This window comes from Monodelphis domestica, chromosome 2, assembly GCF_027887165.1.
Source record: "Monodelphis domestica isolate mMonDom1 chromosome 2, mMonDom1.pri, whole genome shotgun sequence".
Classification (NCBI taxonomy): Eukaryota; Metazoa; Chordata; class Mammalia; order Didelphimorphia; family Didelphidae; genus Monodelphis; species Monodelphis domestica.
Genome location: NC_077228.1, coordinates 108,245,270 through 108,260,509, shown reverse-complemented (window position 1 = coordinate 108,260,509; position 15,240 = coordinate 108,245,270). Strand labels below are relative to the sequence as shown.

At 40.2% G+C, this 15,240-nt stretch overlaps 1 protein-coding gene across 2 annotated transcripts; it reads left to right on the top strand.

The window, feature by feature from the left end:
- The first annotated feature begins 848 nt into the window (after nucleotides 1–848).
- On the top strand, nucleotides 849–12,016 carry KISS1 (KiSS-1 metastasis suppressor). Of its 2 annotated transcripts, XM_007481108.2 has the most exons (3): nucleotides 849–933; nucleotides 7,254–7,369; nucleotides 11,582–12,016. In XM_007481108.2, the coding sequence occupies exons 2-3, from the start codon at nucleotides 7,267–7,269 to the stop codon at nucleotides 11,875–11,877; spliced, it is 399 nt and encodes a 132-aa protein (XP_007481170.1). In that variant the 5' UTR covers nucleotides 849–933; nucleotides 7,254–7,266; the 3' UTR covers nucleotides 11,878–12,016.
- Nucleotides 12,017–15,240: the final 3,224 nt, after the last annotated feature.

The window sequence follows — 15,240 nt, the reverse complement described above, 5'->3', positions numbered from 1 at the left end:
TACAGCTGGTATTATCCCCATTTTACAGATGAGAAAACTGAAGTTAAGTAATTATCCTATGATAAAAAAAAAACTAGCAAGAATTGAAGCTAATATTTGGATCTGAGGTCTTTTTGACACAGATTCCAGCACTTCATCCACAAAAGCAGCTACACTTAATTAGAGGCACTGATGCCTATAGGAACTAGATTAAAATGTAAATGGCAACTATTTAACAAAATAAATAGAAATACAGTAGCTCAGAGTTAATATTAATATGTGGTTCTTTTTAAGTCAACATTCAGCCTGAGGGATCTCATGGATGGTTCTTTGAGTTAGATACCACTGCACTGTCATGTTATCTCTGTTAGTAATAATGATTTCTTCCTCATTATTATTCATTTTGCTATTCAATCCATTCCTATCATTGAATTCAGGAAGGAACAGAAAGAGAAAGAAGTTGCCCTAACCTGAGCCCCCCACCCCAGCTCTAAGGACTTCATTTGAGCCCCTCGTAGAGGTTAGCTAAATGGCTAACATGTCTATGAGAGGGGGAAAGGTAGGAAAGAGGGAACTAAGGTAGAGAGAGATGAGTAACAGAGTAGCAGAGGGGAAAGGATGCAAGACAAAAGAGAAGAAAGGAGAGGCTGCGTCTTCTTATGGGATTGGGGGGTGTGTGTAAAACAAGGCTCTGAGTTAGGAGGGATCTGGTTTTGGTTTTGTTCTTTTTAGAGGAATTGACAAGGGAGGGGAAAGAAGCTAGAGGTGGGCTCAAGCCTGAAGACGTCACTATAGACTTGATAAAACAGAGAGATGGGTTTGGAGAGGGAGAGAAAGACAGGGAGGGAGGGAGGGACAGAGAGCAGCTTTCACTAGCCAGAAATTGCCTTCCTTGGACTGGAATCTGAGTCTTCAGCAGCACCTGCTGTCCTCTCAGCCCTGGGCTGAGCCAAGGTAAGTGGCATCTCCAAATCCACCCAGGAGAAAGGGGGTTCCAGTTCTGAATCAACTGAATGTTATGGGGAGGAGGGTGCCTGGACTAAGGTGATAAAAGAGTGGGTCCCAGAGCCACTGTTTGCCATATGAGATCAGAGCATGTCAAACAGGACCTCAGGTCAGGTTAGGACTGAGGAGGTGACCAGGGGAAATCAAGTGGGCAGGGATGCTTCTGGTCTTTTTCTTTTTTAAACCCTTACCTTCTGTTTCAGTAACAACTTTAAGGCTGAAGGCTAGGCAAAAGGAGTTAAGTGTAGTTAAGTCCAGGGTCATATAGCTAGGAAGCATTTGAGGCTAGATTCGAACCCAGGTCCTCCCAATTCCTGTTCTGGCACTTTATCCACTGTGCCACCTAGCTGCCCCAATAATATTTAATAATAATTAGCTAAGGGTATTGTGGTTCTTTTTCAATCAGATGAGATAATTCATGTATGAAAAGTGCTTTACAAACTTTGAAGTTCTCTACAAATGTAATTATTGTTACTTTTCTTTTTCCTTGTTCCCTAAAAGAAAGAATACTTATTTGTCTACACTTGCATATACTCTCCGGAGTAATTCCAAGTAGGAGACAGCATGGAATAGTGGATAGAGATGCAGAGTAGAGAAAACCTGATTTCAAATCCCATCTAAGACATACTAGCTGTGTGACTCAAGATAAGTCACTTAACTCCTTTTTGCCTAGCCTTGCCTCAGGCAAGTTATAATGTTGCAGGGAAGGCATAACCTGCTTTGAGAGAATTCCCTTCCTAGGAGCCTCCTTCACCTATGATATGCTGGGGTTCCCTCCTCCTAAAAATATCCAAAGAATTTAAAATATTTTAACAAGAATCAACTGGATGTATTTACAATAAAGGTCAAAGCCAATGGTTGAGGAGAAACTGAAGTCCATTGTGGAAAGTGGGACTGGTTGAGAAATCAATCAGGGAATGATTATGGGCAGAGGTAGTGTTGTGTGATGGTTAGAGCACTAGATCTATTGTGACCTTAAGGAAGTGGCTTAACTTCTGTCTTTCAGTGAAGGAGTTAGACTTGATACCTTTAATTTCCCTCCATCATAAGACCCCGTGCATCCAGGGAAAGCCTGGAAAATAAAGGAGCCTCATAATACCCTGAAAACCCTAAATGTTCTCATTTAAAGGATTTTACTCTGGAGAAGGGGATAGAAGCTCCCCCAAAACACTTCAATAAGGGGGTCAGCAGAGCTGTACAGTGAGAGGAAGATCTTCGCCTGTCTCTATTAGAAATATAGATTTCTATTCAGGTATTTGGTCAAGATGCTGGGACCCCATCAAATCATCTGATTTGATGATGTGAAAACAAGAATAAGGATAATAACACTTTAATTTTACATACAGTTGGGGCAGCCAGTTGGCTCAGAAAATAGAGTTTCAGGCCTGGAGTTGGGAGGTCCTGAGTTCAAATCTGGCCTCTGACACTTACTAGCTGTGTGACCCTGGGCAAGTCACCTAATCCCAATTGCTTAGCCCTTTCCACAATTTTGTTTTGGAACTGGTATCAATTTTAAGATAGAAGATAAGGGTTGAAAAATGTTTTTCTTACTTCTTCATAACTTTTATTTGAGCCTTACCCTCCTCTCAGGCCAGGCAGAGCAGATACTCTTATCCTTATTCACTGTATAGATGATTAAGCTGAGACTCAGAGAGATGAATGTGAACTCTCTGAGGAAAGAGGCTTTTATTTCTGTCTTTCTATCCCCATTACCCACCATAGCCACATAGGAAGTGCTTGATAAACAATTATACATATATATACATATACATATATAGTTAGATATAAATATAGAGTTATATAGAAGGATGGGGTAGGCATGCAAGGGGAGCAGATAATTTCCCAACTGATGGAATTTGAGGGGAGCTGGGGAAAATCTCCCAACTTTTCCTCTAGATTATCTCTTCCTTTGATCATTGGCTAAATTTAAATTTAATTAATTTAATTATTAATTAAAAATAATAAAATATTTAGATTGAAATTCAAGAATGAAGTGAAGGCCAGAAGGGATCACAGTTGCTTCAGATGAAGACAAAGCTTAGAATAAGGACCCTGGTGTATGTGGAAGTGATGTAGTAGGTGATGGAATGAAAAAAATCCCCAGTCCTGAGAAGAGAGATGAGACAGAATTTTGCTTACCTGCCTGTCCATCTATGAATTTTCTCCTTCTCCCTAGTCTCTGTGTCTCTTTGTCTGCATCTCTTTCTCTGCCACACACACATTCTCTCTCTCTCTCTCTCTCTCTCTCTCTCTCTCTCTCTCTCTCTCTCTCTCTCTCTCTCTGTCTCTCTCTCTCTGTCTCTCTCTCTCTCTCTCTGTCTCTCTCTCTCTCTTTCTCTCTCTCTCTCTCTCTGTCTCTCTCTCTCTTTCTCTCTCTCTCTCTCTCTCTCTCTCTCTCTCTCTCTCTCTCTCTCTCTCTCTCTCTCTCTCTCTCACATTCTCCTCTCGCACCCAGTTAGGAATGAGATAAAAGTATGACGATCCATGATCCTGATTCTGACAGAATTTAACTGTTAGCCCAACCCAATCCAATCCAATCCAAAAGCATGTATAAAGTGCCTAGTGTGGTTGTATGTTGTGCCAGACATCAGGGATACAGATATAAACCCTGATAGGTTCTCTGCCTTCTACGATCTTGCTTCCTTGACTTTTTCTTCCTGTTGTGAGACAATGAGAATAAAAAGCCTTGGTGAAAAGGGGATGGGGAGCAGGGCCCGAGGGAGAACTGCTTTGGGGAAACAAAATACAAGTTTTTCTCAGACTCTCTTTCTAGGCTATTTCCCATAATAACAAAAAGAAAGGAAAAGAGTGAATGGCATAAACATACAGGCTGCCAATTATGGCATACGGGTTAAGGATGACCTTTGAGATGATTTTCACTAATACAGAGATGCCTGGGTTTATGAATGTGCATGCATGACTACACATACATCCATCTGTACATGTATGCATATAATAAATGTTAGATATGATGTGATGTATACATGCATGTATATCTGGAGAAAGAGAGACAGAGACAGAGAGACAGTGAGAGACAGAGACAGAGGGATACAGAAAGAGAGACAGTGGGGGCAGTTATATAAAGAGAAGTTATAGATGCAGCATGTGTACATGGTACATGGTAAGGTGAAGGAAGAGAGCTCATACATTTGTTCAGCATCTACGTTGCATTCTCTCCTCTGAATTACCTATGCCCACACCAGAGTCACCCAGACTTTAGAGAGCTAAGAAATTGGGACAGTGTGTTTGCCTGGGGTCTCCTCCATCCACTATTTTGTGGATCCTGCTGGAAGGACTCCCTAAGAGCCTGTGCACACTAGTCTTTGCTATCTAGAATCATAGAAAGTTACCCATAAGGGGAGGGACACACTTCATAATGTCTGTCCAAGATCAAGAGCTGGAAGGAAGCTCAGAGGTCATCTTGTCCAATGCTATAATGAAACAAAAACAAACAAAAAAATCCCCTTCTGTCTTAGAATCAATATTGTCTACTGGTTCAAAGGCAGAAGAGCATCTTAAATGACTTGCCCAGGGTCACACAGGCAAAAAGTATCTAAGTCCATATTTGAACCTAGGTCCTCTCATCTCTAGGCCTTCTTCTTAATCTGCTGAGCCATCTGAATAGAGGCCACTTTCCTTCCACTTCTCTCTACCTTGCATCCTCAGCCCTATTGTCTTGAGTGCAAATTTGAGTTTGGAGTTCCCATCTAACTTTTTCTAGCATTTCCCCTACATTTAGCCCAAGAGACCCTGCTTCCCTCCATCTCTTCCCAGTTTCTTTTCTCTTAAGTCTTTTGAGCTGTTTCTGGATACTCTCCAAAGAGAGAGCATGGAAGAGAACGGGGGAGGAATTCTCTGGGGAGGGTAAGAGGAGGGGCAGGCAGCCTTCCTCCTCCAGGGGAGGTGAGGTGGCTTGCTCTATTCACTCCCATTCAGGGCTTTAGAAAATTGAGAAATGGAGACAATTAATATGATAAACCAGGTGAAATGATTTTGGGGGAGTGAGGGTGGGAGTGTCTGAATATTAGATAACAGGGCAATGTAATGACAGTCCTTAATTCTATGAAGGGCTATTACTTGTAGATTGGTTATTTTTCATTTCCACTGAGGACAGAATAAAGGAGAAACAGACTCAGGAGGACAGGAGGCTGGATCTAAGAAAACACTGTTTCATGTGGAAAGGAGTTGCAAAGAGGTGGGCCAATTTGGCAGTCATCTTTGGTACAGGAAACACCCACATCTAAATATGCCAGACCTGTAGAGCCCCAGAATGGCAGAGCAGGAAGGACCCTAAAAGACTATCTTAAGCAACCCCATCATGTTTCAGATGAAGAAATTGGTGTCCAGAATGGGCAGATCACTCTCAGCACTGAGAACCTTGATTCTTTTCTCCTACTCTGAGAGCTTAGAGAGCAAAGTGATGTATTTTTCATTTGAGCAGTGTCGTCTCTTTAGGGACAGAGAGTATATACAGAGGACTCTAACATATACAATTCAATGTTATTGTGCCTTAGAAATGATGAACACGAGGATTTCAGAAAGGGCTGGAAAGACCCTCATGAATTGATTCAGAATGAAATAAGCAAAGCCAGGAGAACATCACACACAGTAACAGCAATAACATGGAATGATCAGCTATGATGTAGCTATTGTCATGAACCAGGACAATTCTTAGGAACTTAAGACAAAGAATGATATCCAGTTTCAGAGACAGAACTGCTAGACTCAAAATGCAGATGAAAGCAGATGATTTTTTCCCTTTAAATTATTTGGGTTTTTGTTTGGGAGATTTGGTTTTGAATATTCTGTTACAAAAATGAACAGTATGGAAATGTTTTGCATGAAAATCCATGTATAACCCAAATCAAATTGTCTGCCATCTCCAGGATGGGGGAGAGAACAAGGGAGGGAGACAATTTAGATCATGTAACTTCAGAGAACTTATATATAAATTTATTATGTGTAATTGGTAAAAATAAAATATCTTTATAATAAAATAAAATAACATACTGTTCCAGATAGGATTAAGAAAACTAGCTCCTGAACTAGGAGAACATTGTACACAGTAACAACAATACTGTACATTGATCAACTGGGAATGACTTAGTTATTCTCAGTTATATAAAGATCCAAGTCAATTCTGAAGAACTCCTGATGAAAAATGAAACCCACCTCCAGAGAAAGAACTGATGGAGTCTGAATACAGATCAAAGCATACTTTTTAAGACTTTCTTGATTTTTCTTGTTTGTTTTTTTGTCTGCATTTTCTTTCATAACATGATTAATATGTAAATATGTTTTACATGACTACGCATGTATAACCTATATCAAATTGCTTGCTGTTTCAGGGAGGAAGGAAGGGAAGGAAAGGGAGAAAATTTAGAACTCAAGAGTTTTTAAAAATCAAAAGTTAATTTATATTTAATTGAGAACAATAAAATATTAAAATAAAAAACTGAATTTTATACACAAAAAAGAAAACCTGTTTCTCCTCACTACTGAATAGTCATAAAAATATTTGATTCATTAATAATAATAATATTTGTTTATTTGGTTGATATAAATTACAAACAATTCACATTTCCACAATGTTTTCAGATTTACATAGGATATATTCCCTCCTAACTCTGATGTTCTGTACTGGCCATACTCTCTAACTTGGATAGTCCTGATATCTCATCACCAAATTTGTTTGCTGCCCCCCTTGCCAGATACTACTTGACTTACATGAGACAAGGTAATATTAAGGAAAGAATTCACAATTTTGAGTCAGAAGAGTTGGAAAAACCAGTTCTGCCACCTCTATGCCTTTAAATAATTTACTGATCTGGATACAGCCAAGTGACCCAGTGGATAGAGAGACACTTATGGAGATGGGAGGTCCTAGGTTCAAATCTGACTTCAGACACTTCCCAGCTATGTGACCCTGGGCAAGTCACTTGACCCCCATTGCCTAGCCCTTACCACTCTTCTGCCTTAAAACCAATACACAGTATTGATTCCAAGATGAAAGGTAAGGGTTTTTTTTAAAAAAAGTTTATTTTATGAGTGTTCTTAAATCTGTTTCCTGGCTTTCTCCTTTCTCTCTCCCTATTTGATTCAGAGCTCACTGAGTGCAGACAGTGTCTCCCTTCAGAGTGGGATCTTCCAAAAGGTTGACCCTTTTCCTTTTTTCCCTCTGGTTTGCCCCCCTGACAAGGAACCACAGAGGGGTTCAGTGTGGGGGCAATGACTGACTATTCTTCCTTTTCTCCCTGTATCTGTTCTAGATCACCCACCAGGATGAGATCCTCAGTGTATTGGCAGCTGCTGCTGTTACTTTCTGTATCTCCATTTGGAGAGACTTCAGACAAGTTTGCTCCTGTTGAGAACCCTGGACGCACAGGTACAAGCTCTCTGAGCCAGGAAGGTGGGAAAGATGGGAATAAAGATCTCTGAGTGCCTATTAGGTTAACAAAAAAAGCTTCAAATTGAATCATCAGGTAAAAATTGCAACATCATCCTGAATATAGATCACCTCTGAATAGAAGTTGACTATTCTCATATGATATATAACAATTTTCTTAAGTCAGTAACTTCATAGCCTTTGTGGGAATTAAAAATATACTCTTAATAGACATAAGTGGCATTAAGATCAGTGTAGGAAGAATCAGCTAAGTGGCTCAGTGGACTGAGAGCCAGGCCTAGATATAGGAGGTCCTGGGTTCATATCTGGCCTCAGATACTTCCTTATTGTGTGACCCTGGGCAAGTCACTTAACTCCCATTGCCTAGCCCTTACCACTCTGCCCCATTACAACCTATACACAGTGTTGATCCTAAGATGGAAAGTAAGGATTTTTTTAAAAGATCAATTTAAGATATGAAAATCTGATGTAGTCATTTTGAAGTTGCTTTGGTTGAGAAACTGAGTTCCAGCTATATTCTGTGACCTTAAAGTCACAAAGTAAAACAATAGAGCATCAGGACCAGGTTCCAGACTGGGAGAAGAAGGTGGAATAGTCCACCAGTGTGGTCCATGATCTAAAAGAACATCTTGAAATGAAAAGAAGGCAACTCCTAGGTTGGATCCCTACTTGACTGCTTGTTTGCTGGGTTGCTGTGGATTTCACTTTGTCCAACAGGGAGTAAAGAGAATAGCCCCCCCCCCACCCCCCGCCCCCACCCCTTCCCAACTGCCTCATATTGCAGATAAAGGAACTAAGGCTTAAGGAAGGGTAGTGATCTACCCAAGGCCACAGGTAGGTGGTATCAGAGCTACCAGCCAAATGCATGTCCTCAAACTACAGATTCAGTGGTCTACTCCATCATCCAGTCTCTTAGCCCTTATGTCGCTTAGCCCAAATGGTCTCTGCACTGAAAACAATGGGAACTAGATCAACAAGGTTCTTCTATAGACAATTACTTCATAACCCAAGAGTTGGGTGCTTTAGGGTAGGGTTTTTCCCTGAAGACAGTAAGGCGTTACTCTTAGGGATACCTTTGGGGTCGTTTTGGAGTATGTTTGAGGGAGTTTGCAACCATGGCCCAAGACTTTTCCCTCCAGTGGCCTGTCACACTGGGCATTTGCCCATTGTCTGAAAGAGTCATCCCTCCCTGGATTTTCTTCTCCATCTGAGCCATCTCAGGGGGTAGATAGAGGTGGACAGGGGGAAGCAGGATGGAGAACTTCATCAACTCTGGGCCATCCTGACTCTCTCACCTCCTCCTCAGGAGGCAGGACTTAGAGCCATCAAGAGTCAGTCATCCTCCCCCTGCCACAAACCCAGAGTTCTCATTTCAACTGATCTTACCACAATTGTTTGGGGCTATTGTGTGAAGACACTGGCAACGTTGTTCTTTTTGCCAAAAATTGCAGGAAGCTTAACAAGATCTCAGATGTGAAATACCTTCCAAATTAGCCTCATTAACCTCCTCAGTTGAAGGAGGAAATGAGAGGGGGAGAGAATTCAAGCTAAGGTCACCCTGATAATTCAACCCATTAAGCAATGAGTTCACCTATTGGGACTCAGCAATTACTATAATCAGAACCTTTGAAAAGGTGGTAGAGTCACTGTGGTTATCATTTCCTTTCTGTTATCTGAAAGATTGAGGGATTTACCCAGAGTGATTCAGCCTAAGAGACAGGATAGTATATTGAAGTAGAAAGAGCTCTAAAATAAAAGTCAAAAGACTTGAGGAGGTGGCTTAAGCAGAAACAATGGGAATCTGGGGCAGAGGAAGGAAAGGAAACAACCACAGCATCTTAAAACTTGTGATAGGGGAGACTGGCCAGAGTCAGACATGTTGGTTTTTTTATTGCTGTTGAATTTATTGTCACTTGAAAAACAGTTTACATTTCCTAATTTAATCTGTAGCTGTTACTAATCCCAGTAGCAAAGTTAGGGAGAAGGAAGGAGAGGGAGAAATTGGGGTTTAAGGTCTAAGCAAGCAATGACATGTCATCATGCACCTTTTTTGCTTTGACTCAAATTATCTTATTGCCTAAATAACGATGTCCCATTACCTCAAAAAGTAAGTATGCAAGGACCTTAGCTCTCCATTAAGTAACAGCCAATTGACTTAGGTCATCAGTTATGACTTTTTAGTTACACGTTTGGCAGTAGAAAATGCTTGAAGTTTTAGCTCTCAATGATGTCTCAATCCTTTTACTTTCCACCTGAAAGCTTTCCCTAACCATGACTTACAAAAAGGCAGGATAGAAATTGGAACTCATTCTGACATCTTTGGGTCCTCAAGTACAGAATAATGCCTTAGATCTTGACAGAGACACTACAATGGAAATTCAAAATATGTGTGTACACCCAACCAGAAGAAATCCTTGGCTGGCACCCTCGATTAAAGAAATTCAATTCATTCTCTGTATTTACGGTTACTTGTCTTAATGGCAACATATGGAAACCAGTTTTGAATGACCATAAGAATTTCCCGATACCTAATTATTTCAACATACTTTTATTTTAAAACAGGTCACAACACTAAGCTCAATTCTGTCATTGTACAAGCTACAAATGCTTGCATAGCAGCTGAGGGGTAATCTTTAGAAGCATATTTGAAAAGTGAATCAAAATTCATATCAAATGAATATTCAAATAGCTTCCATAGGAACACAGATAAGTGTGACCCCATCTCTTAGTCTTTCATATTGTTGCATTTGTGCCAGGCCTAGTCTTAAAACATATTTAAAAACTCTAGTAGGAATTAAGTTACTGGTCCCCCAAAATGCTCTAATTCAAGCGAAACTTGCAATGAATCTATTATACATTAACACTTGGAGAACAGAGATTTCACAGGGTGCAGAGAAAGGATAGCTAGGATTCCAGGGTCTAAAATTCTAGAGGAAGTCATCCTAGAAGAGATGGGAAACTCAAGAAAATAGAATTCTGAAGACACAGAGAGAAACCATTTTTGGTGAAGAGGAAAAGGGGAAGTTCTAAAGAGATTCATGTGGATTCACAGGGAATTCAAAAGCCAATGAAATACTTTTAAAGATACAGATGATGAAGGAATCAAAAGAAAGTAACAGGGGAACAATGAAAAGGGAATGCATGGTCCTGTGAGAATATTATTGGGAGTGCTAGAGTTCTGGACTGAGATGAAAAGAGTGAGGCAAGCTAACAAAAACAAAAAGTGACTTTAAAAAGCTGTATGGAGACAAAGAGAATGCTCAAAGAAGGGATAGGACTAATGTATGGAGTGGATGGGGTGATTTTAATAGCCGATGGAGAGCAGATAGAGCTGCTCAATTTTACTTTGTGTCTATGTTCTTCCTTCCTTCCTTCCTTCCTCCCTTCCTTCCTTCCTTCCTCCCTTCCTCCCTTCCTTCCTTCCTTCCTTCCTTCCTTCCTTCCTTCCTTCCTTCCTTCCTTCCTTCCTTCCTTCCTTCCTTCCTTCCTTCCTTCCTTCCTTCCTTCCTTCCTTCCTTTCTTCCTGATGGGATGATATAATATCAAGGATTCCTTTAAAGAAATTTAGGTTGAAAAACTATGTGATTATATGGTTCCAAGGCAGCTTCTGAGTGTGTTCAACATCATGTATTAAGTCTTCTCTGTGGAGAGTACCCTAGGAGGCACTGGAGGTTCCCACATGAAAACATGCTGACTGTCAAACACACTGTACAGCCCAGTAGAGTTCTACTGCCTCCTAGTGTCATGACTTCTAGACACAAGGGTGGTCAAAAGGAATATACCATTTCCCTCTGGCATACTGTCCTGGGTCCTGCCAGGGGACTGTGGAGTATATATTTAATATTCTGAAACAGGAATGTGTAATCACTGTCCTTTTCTGGGGTGGACTTGGGGAACAGAGGAAAGGAAATAGCTGTGGCTTAGGTCTCTAGGCACCTCCTCTGGTCTTTGGCCCAATCTAGAATCACAGATTCATATTTTCAGAATGTCAGAGTTGGAAAGGGGGGCTGGTTTGAGACAATCTGGTCCAACCTACTCATTTTACAGAGCAGGAAACTGAGACCCAGAAAACTTGACAAACTTAATATCATAGAGTACTGGAAGGGACCTTAGAGGCCCTTTTGTTCAATCCCCTCATTTCAAAGATGGCACTATATGATTAGGCATCTTCATCTGACTTTTCTGCTCTAGGACAGCCAGGTCGACTCCTGGCCCACCTGATTCCCTGGGAAGGGAGGCCACAATGCTTGGAGAAGCCAGAACAGACAGGACAGACACAGAGACTGGCCATGCTCTGTCCCTCTGATGAGGCCTCTGACCCCTTGTGGCCAGGTCTGTGTCCCACTCGCAGCCGACTGATCACAGCACCCCAAGGAGCATTGCTGGTGGAGCGGGAGAAGGACATGTCAACCTACAATTGGAACTCCTTCGGCCTGCGTTATGGGAAGCGCCAGACAAACCGGGGAAAGGCTCGGGTGCCTGCCTGATAGAGATCATGAGTGTCCTGGGATTTGAAATAAATTTCAACCTGGGGACAAATGTTTCAAGAAAGGGGGCTGGGCTTTTGGGGGACGTAAGGGAGAACAATGTCCTGGAGATAAAATAAATTATATTAACTCCCTTTTATCTGCTTTGTGACTTATTCTAGTTGGAAGCTTACCTTTTCTTTCCTCTACCCATGATGTTATATCTCCTGTCTGCCACTCACACGAGGTAGAAGTTGGCTTGAACCATAAAACTTAAATACTTTCATTATCTCTAAGAGGGGGTGAGTCAGCCCCAACTTTGTAGAGACGATGGCTCTGCTTAGGCTGGTACTTTGTAGCAGTCTGAGATGGGAACCCATCTGTCCTCAAGAATAAGGAGTAGGGAGGAGATAAGCAGGCAACTAGGCCGCTTATCAACTCCTCTTGAAAAAGTTTTTTTACAACTATGGCTCTGTTATATCTAATCAACCAATCAATCAACAAGCATTTATTTATTACCTGTGCACCAGACCCATATTCTACAACCAGTGCTCCACCAACTGGAGCATCCAGCTGTTGCTCTAGAGTTTAAATAAATGCTATTCTGATTCTTCCAACTATAGAGTTCTAGAGTTGGGGTCCGAGGGAACTATCCTAGAGTTTCTCAAAATCTAGTAAGCAAAATTCCTTTTGATTAAGCTTTGCCCCTTGATTCAGCTGATTAAAGGAAGAACTGTCTGATAAATTACTGAGGTTCGAACATGGAATGGATTGCTTTGTGAGAGAGTGAGTTCCCCATCACTGAAGTTGTTCAAAGCTAGGTGACCTTTCTTTCAAAAGCCCTTATCTTCCATTTTAGAATCAATGTTAAGTATTGTTTCCAAAGCAGAAGAGCAGTAGGGGCTAAGCAATGGGGGTTAAGTGACTTGCTCAGGGTCACACAATTAGGACATATCAGAGGTTAGATTTAAACCCAGGGTTTCCTTACTCCAGGACTGGCTCTCCAGCTACCAGGTACCTTGCTGCTCCCCTCATGACTGCTTTTGAGGAATGTCATAAAAGAGATGAAAACAATTGTCAGGGGAATTGAACTGAGCTGAAATCTTCCATCCTCCTGATCCTAGCACCATTCTCTGGAGTTACAAAGAACAAGTATACTCTCTGACAGCCTTTCAAAAATTTCAGGTGAAGAATGCCCCTGTCTATCCCCTTCCTCCCATCCAAGCCTCCTTTTCCTTAGGCTAAACATTCCCAGTCCTTCTTTTCTAATGGAACTTGCTTCTGAATCACCTTACCAACCAGGCCAAGAAGCATCATCCCATATGTGGTCCAACCAAGGTAGAGGAGAGGCTATCAGGACATTATGCTTCAATTACAGAAGAAGAGATAGAGACCTATTAAATGCTCCCTGAGTCCCCTGGCCCTGATCCAGGCTAGAGGATTTGGGGAAGTTTTCTACCTCGTCCCAGCCATGTTTTAGCCCTGAAAGAAATTCTGATGAGGATGAGGATGCAGAAAAAGCCTTTACAAAATACAACATCCATTCTGATTAAAAACACTAGAAAAATATAAGAATAGAAGGGCCTTTCCTCAAAATAAGAAACAGTATGTATTTAAAAACATCAGTAAGAACAATCTGCAATGGAGACAAGTTAGAAGCCTTCCCAATAAGATCAGGAGTGAAGTAAGGTTGCCCATTATCATCTCTATTATTTAACATTGTAAACATAATTGGTAGCAATTAGAGAAGAAAGTAGGCAATGAGGAAACTAAACTTTCACTCTTTGCTGATGATATGATGGTCTACTTAAGGAATCCTAGAAAATCAACTAAAAAGCTAGTGAAAATAATTAACAACTTTAGAAAGTTGCAGGATACAAAAATAAGCCCACATAAATTATCAGCAGTTCTATATATTTCCAATGAAACCCAGCAGCAAGAGTTAGAAAGAGAAACTCCATTTAAAATTACTCTAGTCAAAATAAAATGTTTGGGAATCTACTTTCCGAGACAAATTCAAATAATATGAACATAACTACAAAACACACTTCACACAAATAAAACTAGATCTAAACCATTGGAAAAACATCAAATGCTCATGGGCAGGATGAACTAATATAATAAAAATGACAATCCTAACTAAATTAATTTACTAGTTCAGTGCTATACCTATCAAACTACAAAGACATGTTTTTATAGAATTAGAAAAAATTATTACAAAGTTCATCTGAAAGAACAAAAGATCAAGAATATGAAGGGAAATAATGAAAAAAAATGTGAAGGATGGGGGCCTAACAGTACCAGATCTTAAAATGTACTAGAAACCAATGGTCCTCAAAACTATATGATACTGGCCCTGAGACAGAAGGTGGATCAATGGAATAGACTAGGGATAAATGACCTTATTAAACTAATGTTCGATAAACTCAAAGATTCCAGCTTTTGGAACAAGAACTTACTATTTTACAAAAACTACTGGGAAAATTGGAAAACAGTATGGGAGAGACTAGGTTTAGATCAACATCTCACACCCTATACCAAGAGAAATTCAGAGAGGCTAAATGACTTAAATATAAGAGGGAAAGTATAAGTTAATTAGGTGAACATAGAATAGTGTACCTGTCAGATCTATGGGAAAGGAAGAATTTAAGACCAAGCAAGAGATAGAGAATATTACAAAATGTAAAATGAATAATTTTGATTACATTACATTAAAAAGTTTTTGTACAAACAAAACCAATTCAACCAAAATTAGAAAGGAAGCAACAAATTGAGGGAACATTTTTTATAACAAAAACCTATGACAAAGGTCTAGTTTCTCAAATTTATGAGAAGTAAGTCAATTGTAGAAAAATCAGGCCATACCCCAATTGACAAATGGGCAAGGGATATGAATAGTCATCTTTCAGATAAAGAAATCAAAACTATCAATAAGCACATGAAAAAGTGTTCTAAATATCTTATAATTAGAGAAGTGCACATCAAAACAATGCTGAGATACCACCTAATACCTAGCAGATTGGCCAATATGACAGTAAAGGAAAATAAGTGTTGGAGGGGATGTGGCAAAATCCAGACACTAATGCTGCTGGTGGAGTTGTGAATTAATCAAACCATTCTAGAAGGCAATTTGGAACTATGCTCAAAGGGTTTTAAAAGAATTCATACCCTTTGATCCAGAAATACCATTACTAGTAAAGTTTTTACCTTAAAAAGATAATAATGAACAATGTTTGTTCAAAAATATTCATAGCCATGCTCCTTGTGATAGCAAAAAAATGGAAAATGTGGGGGTGTCCCTCAATTGAGAAATGGTTGAACAAATTGTGGTATCTGATGGTGATGGAATACTATTGTGCTGTGTGATATTGAAATTACTTTAAA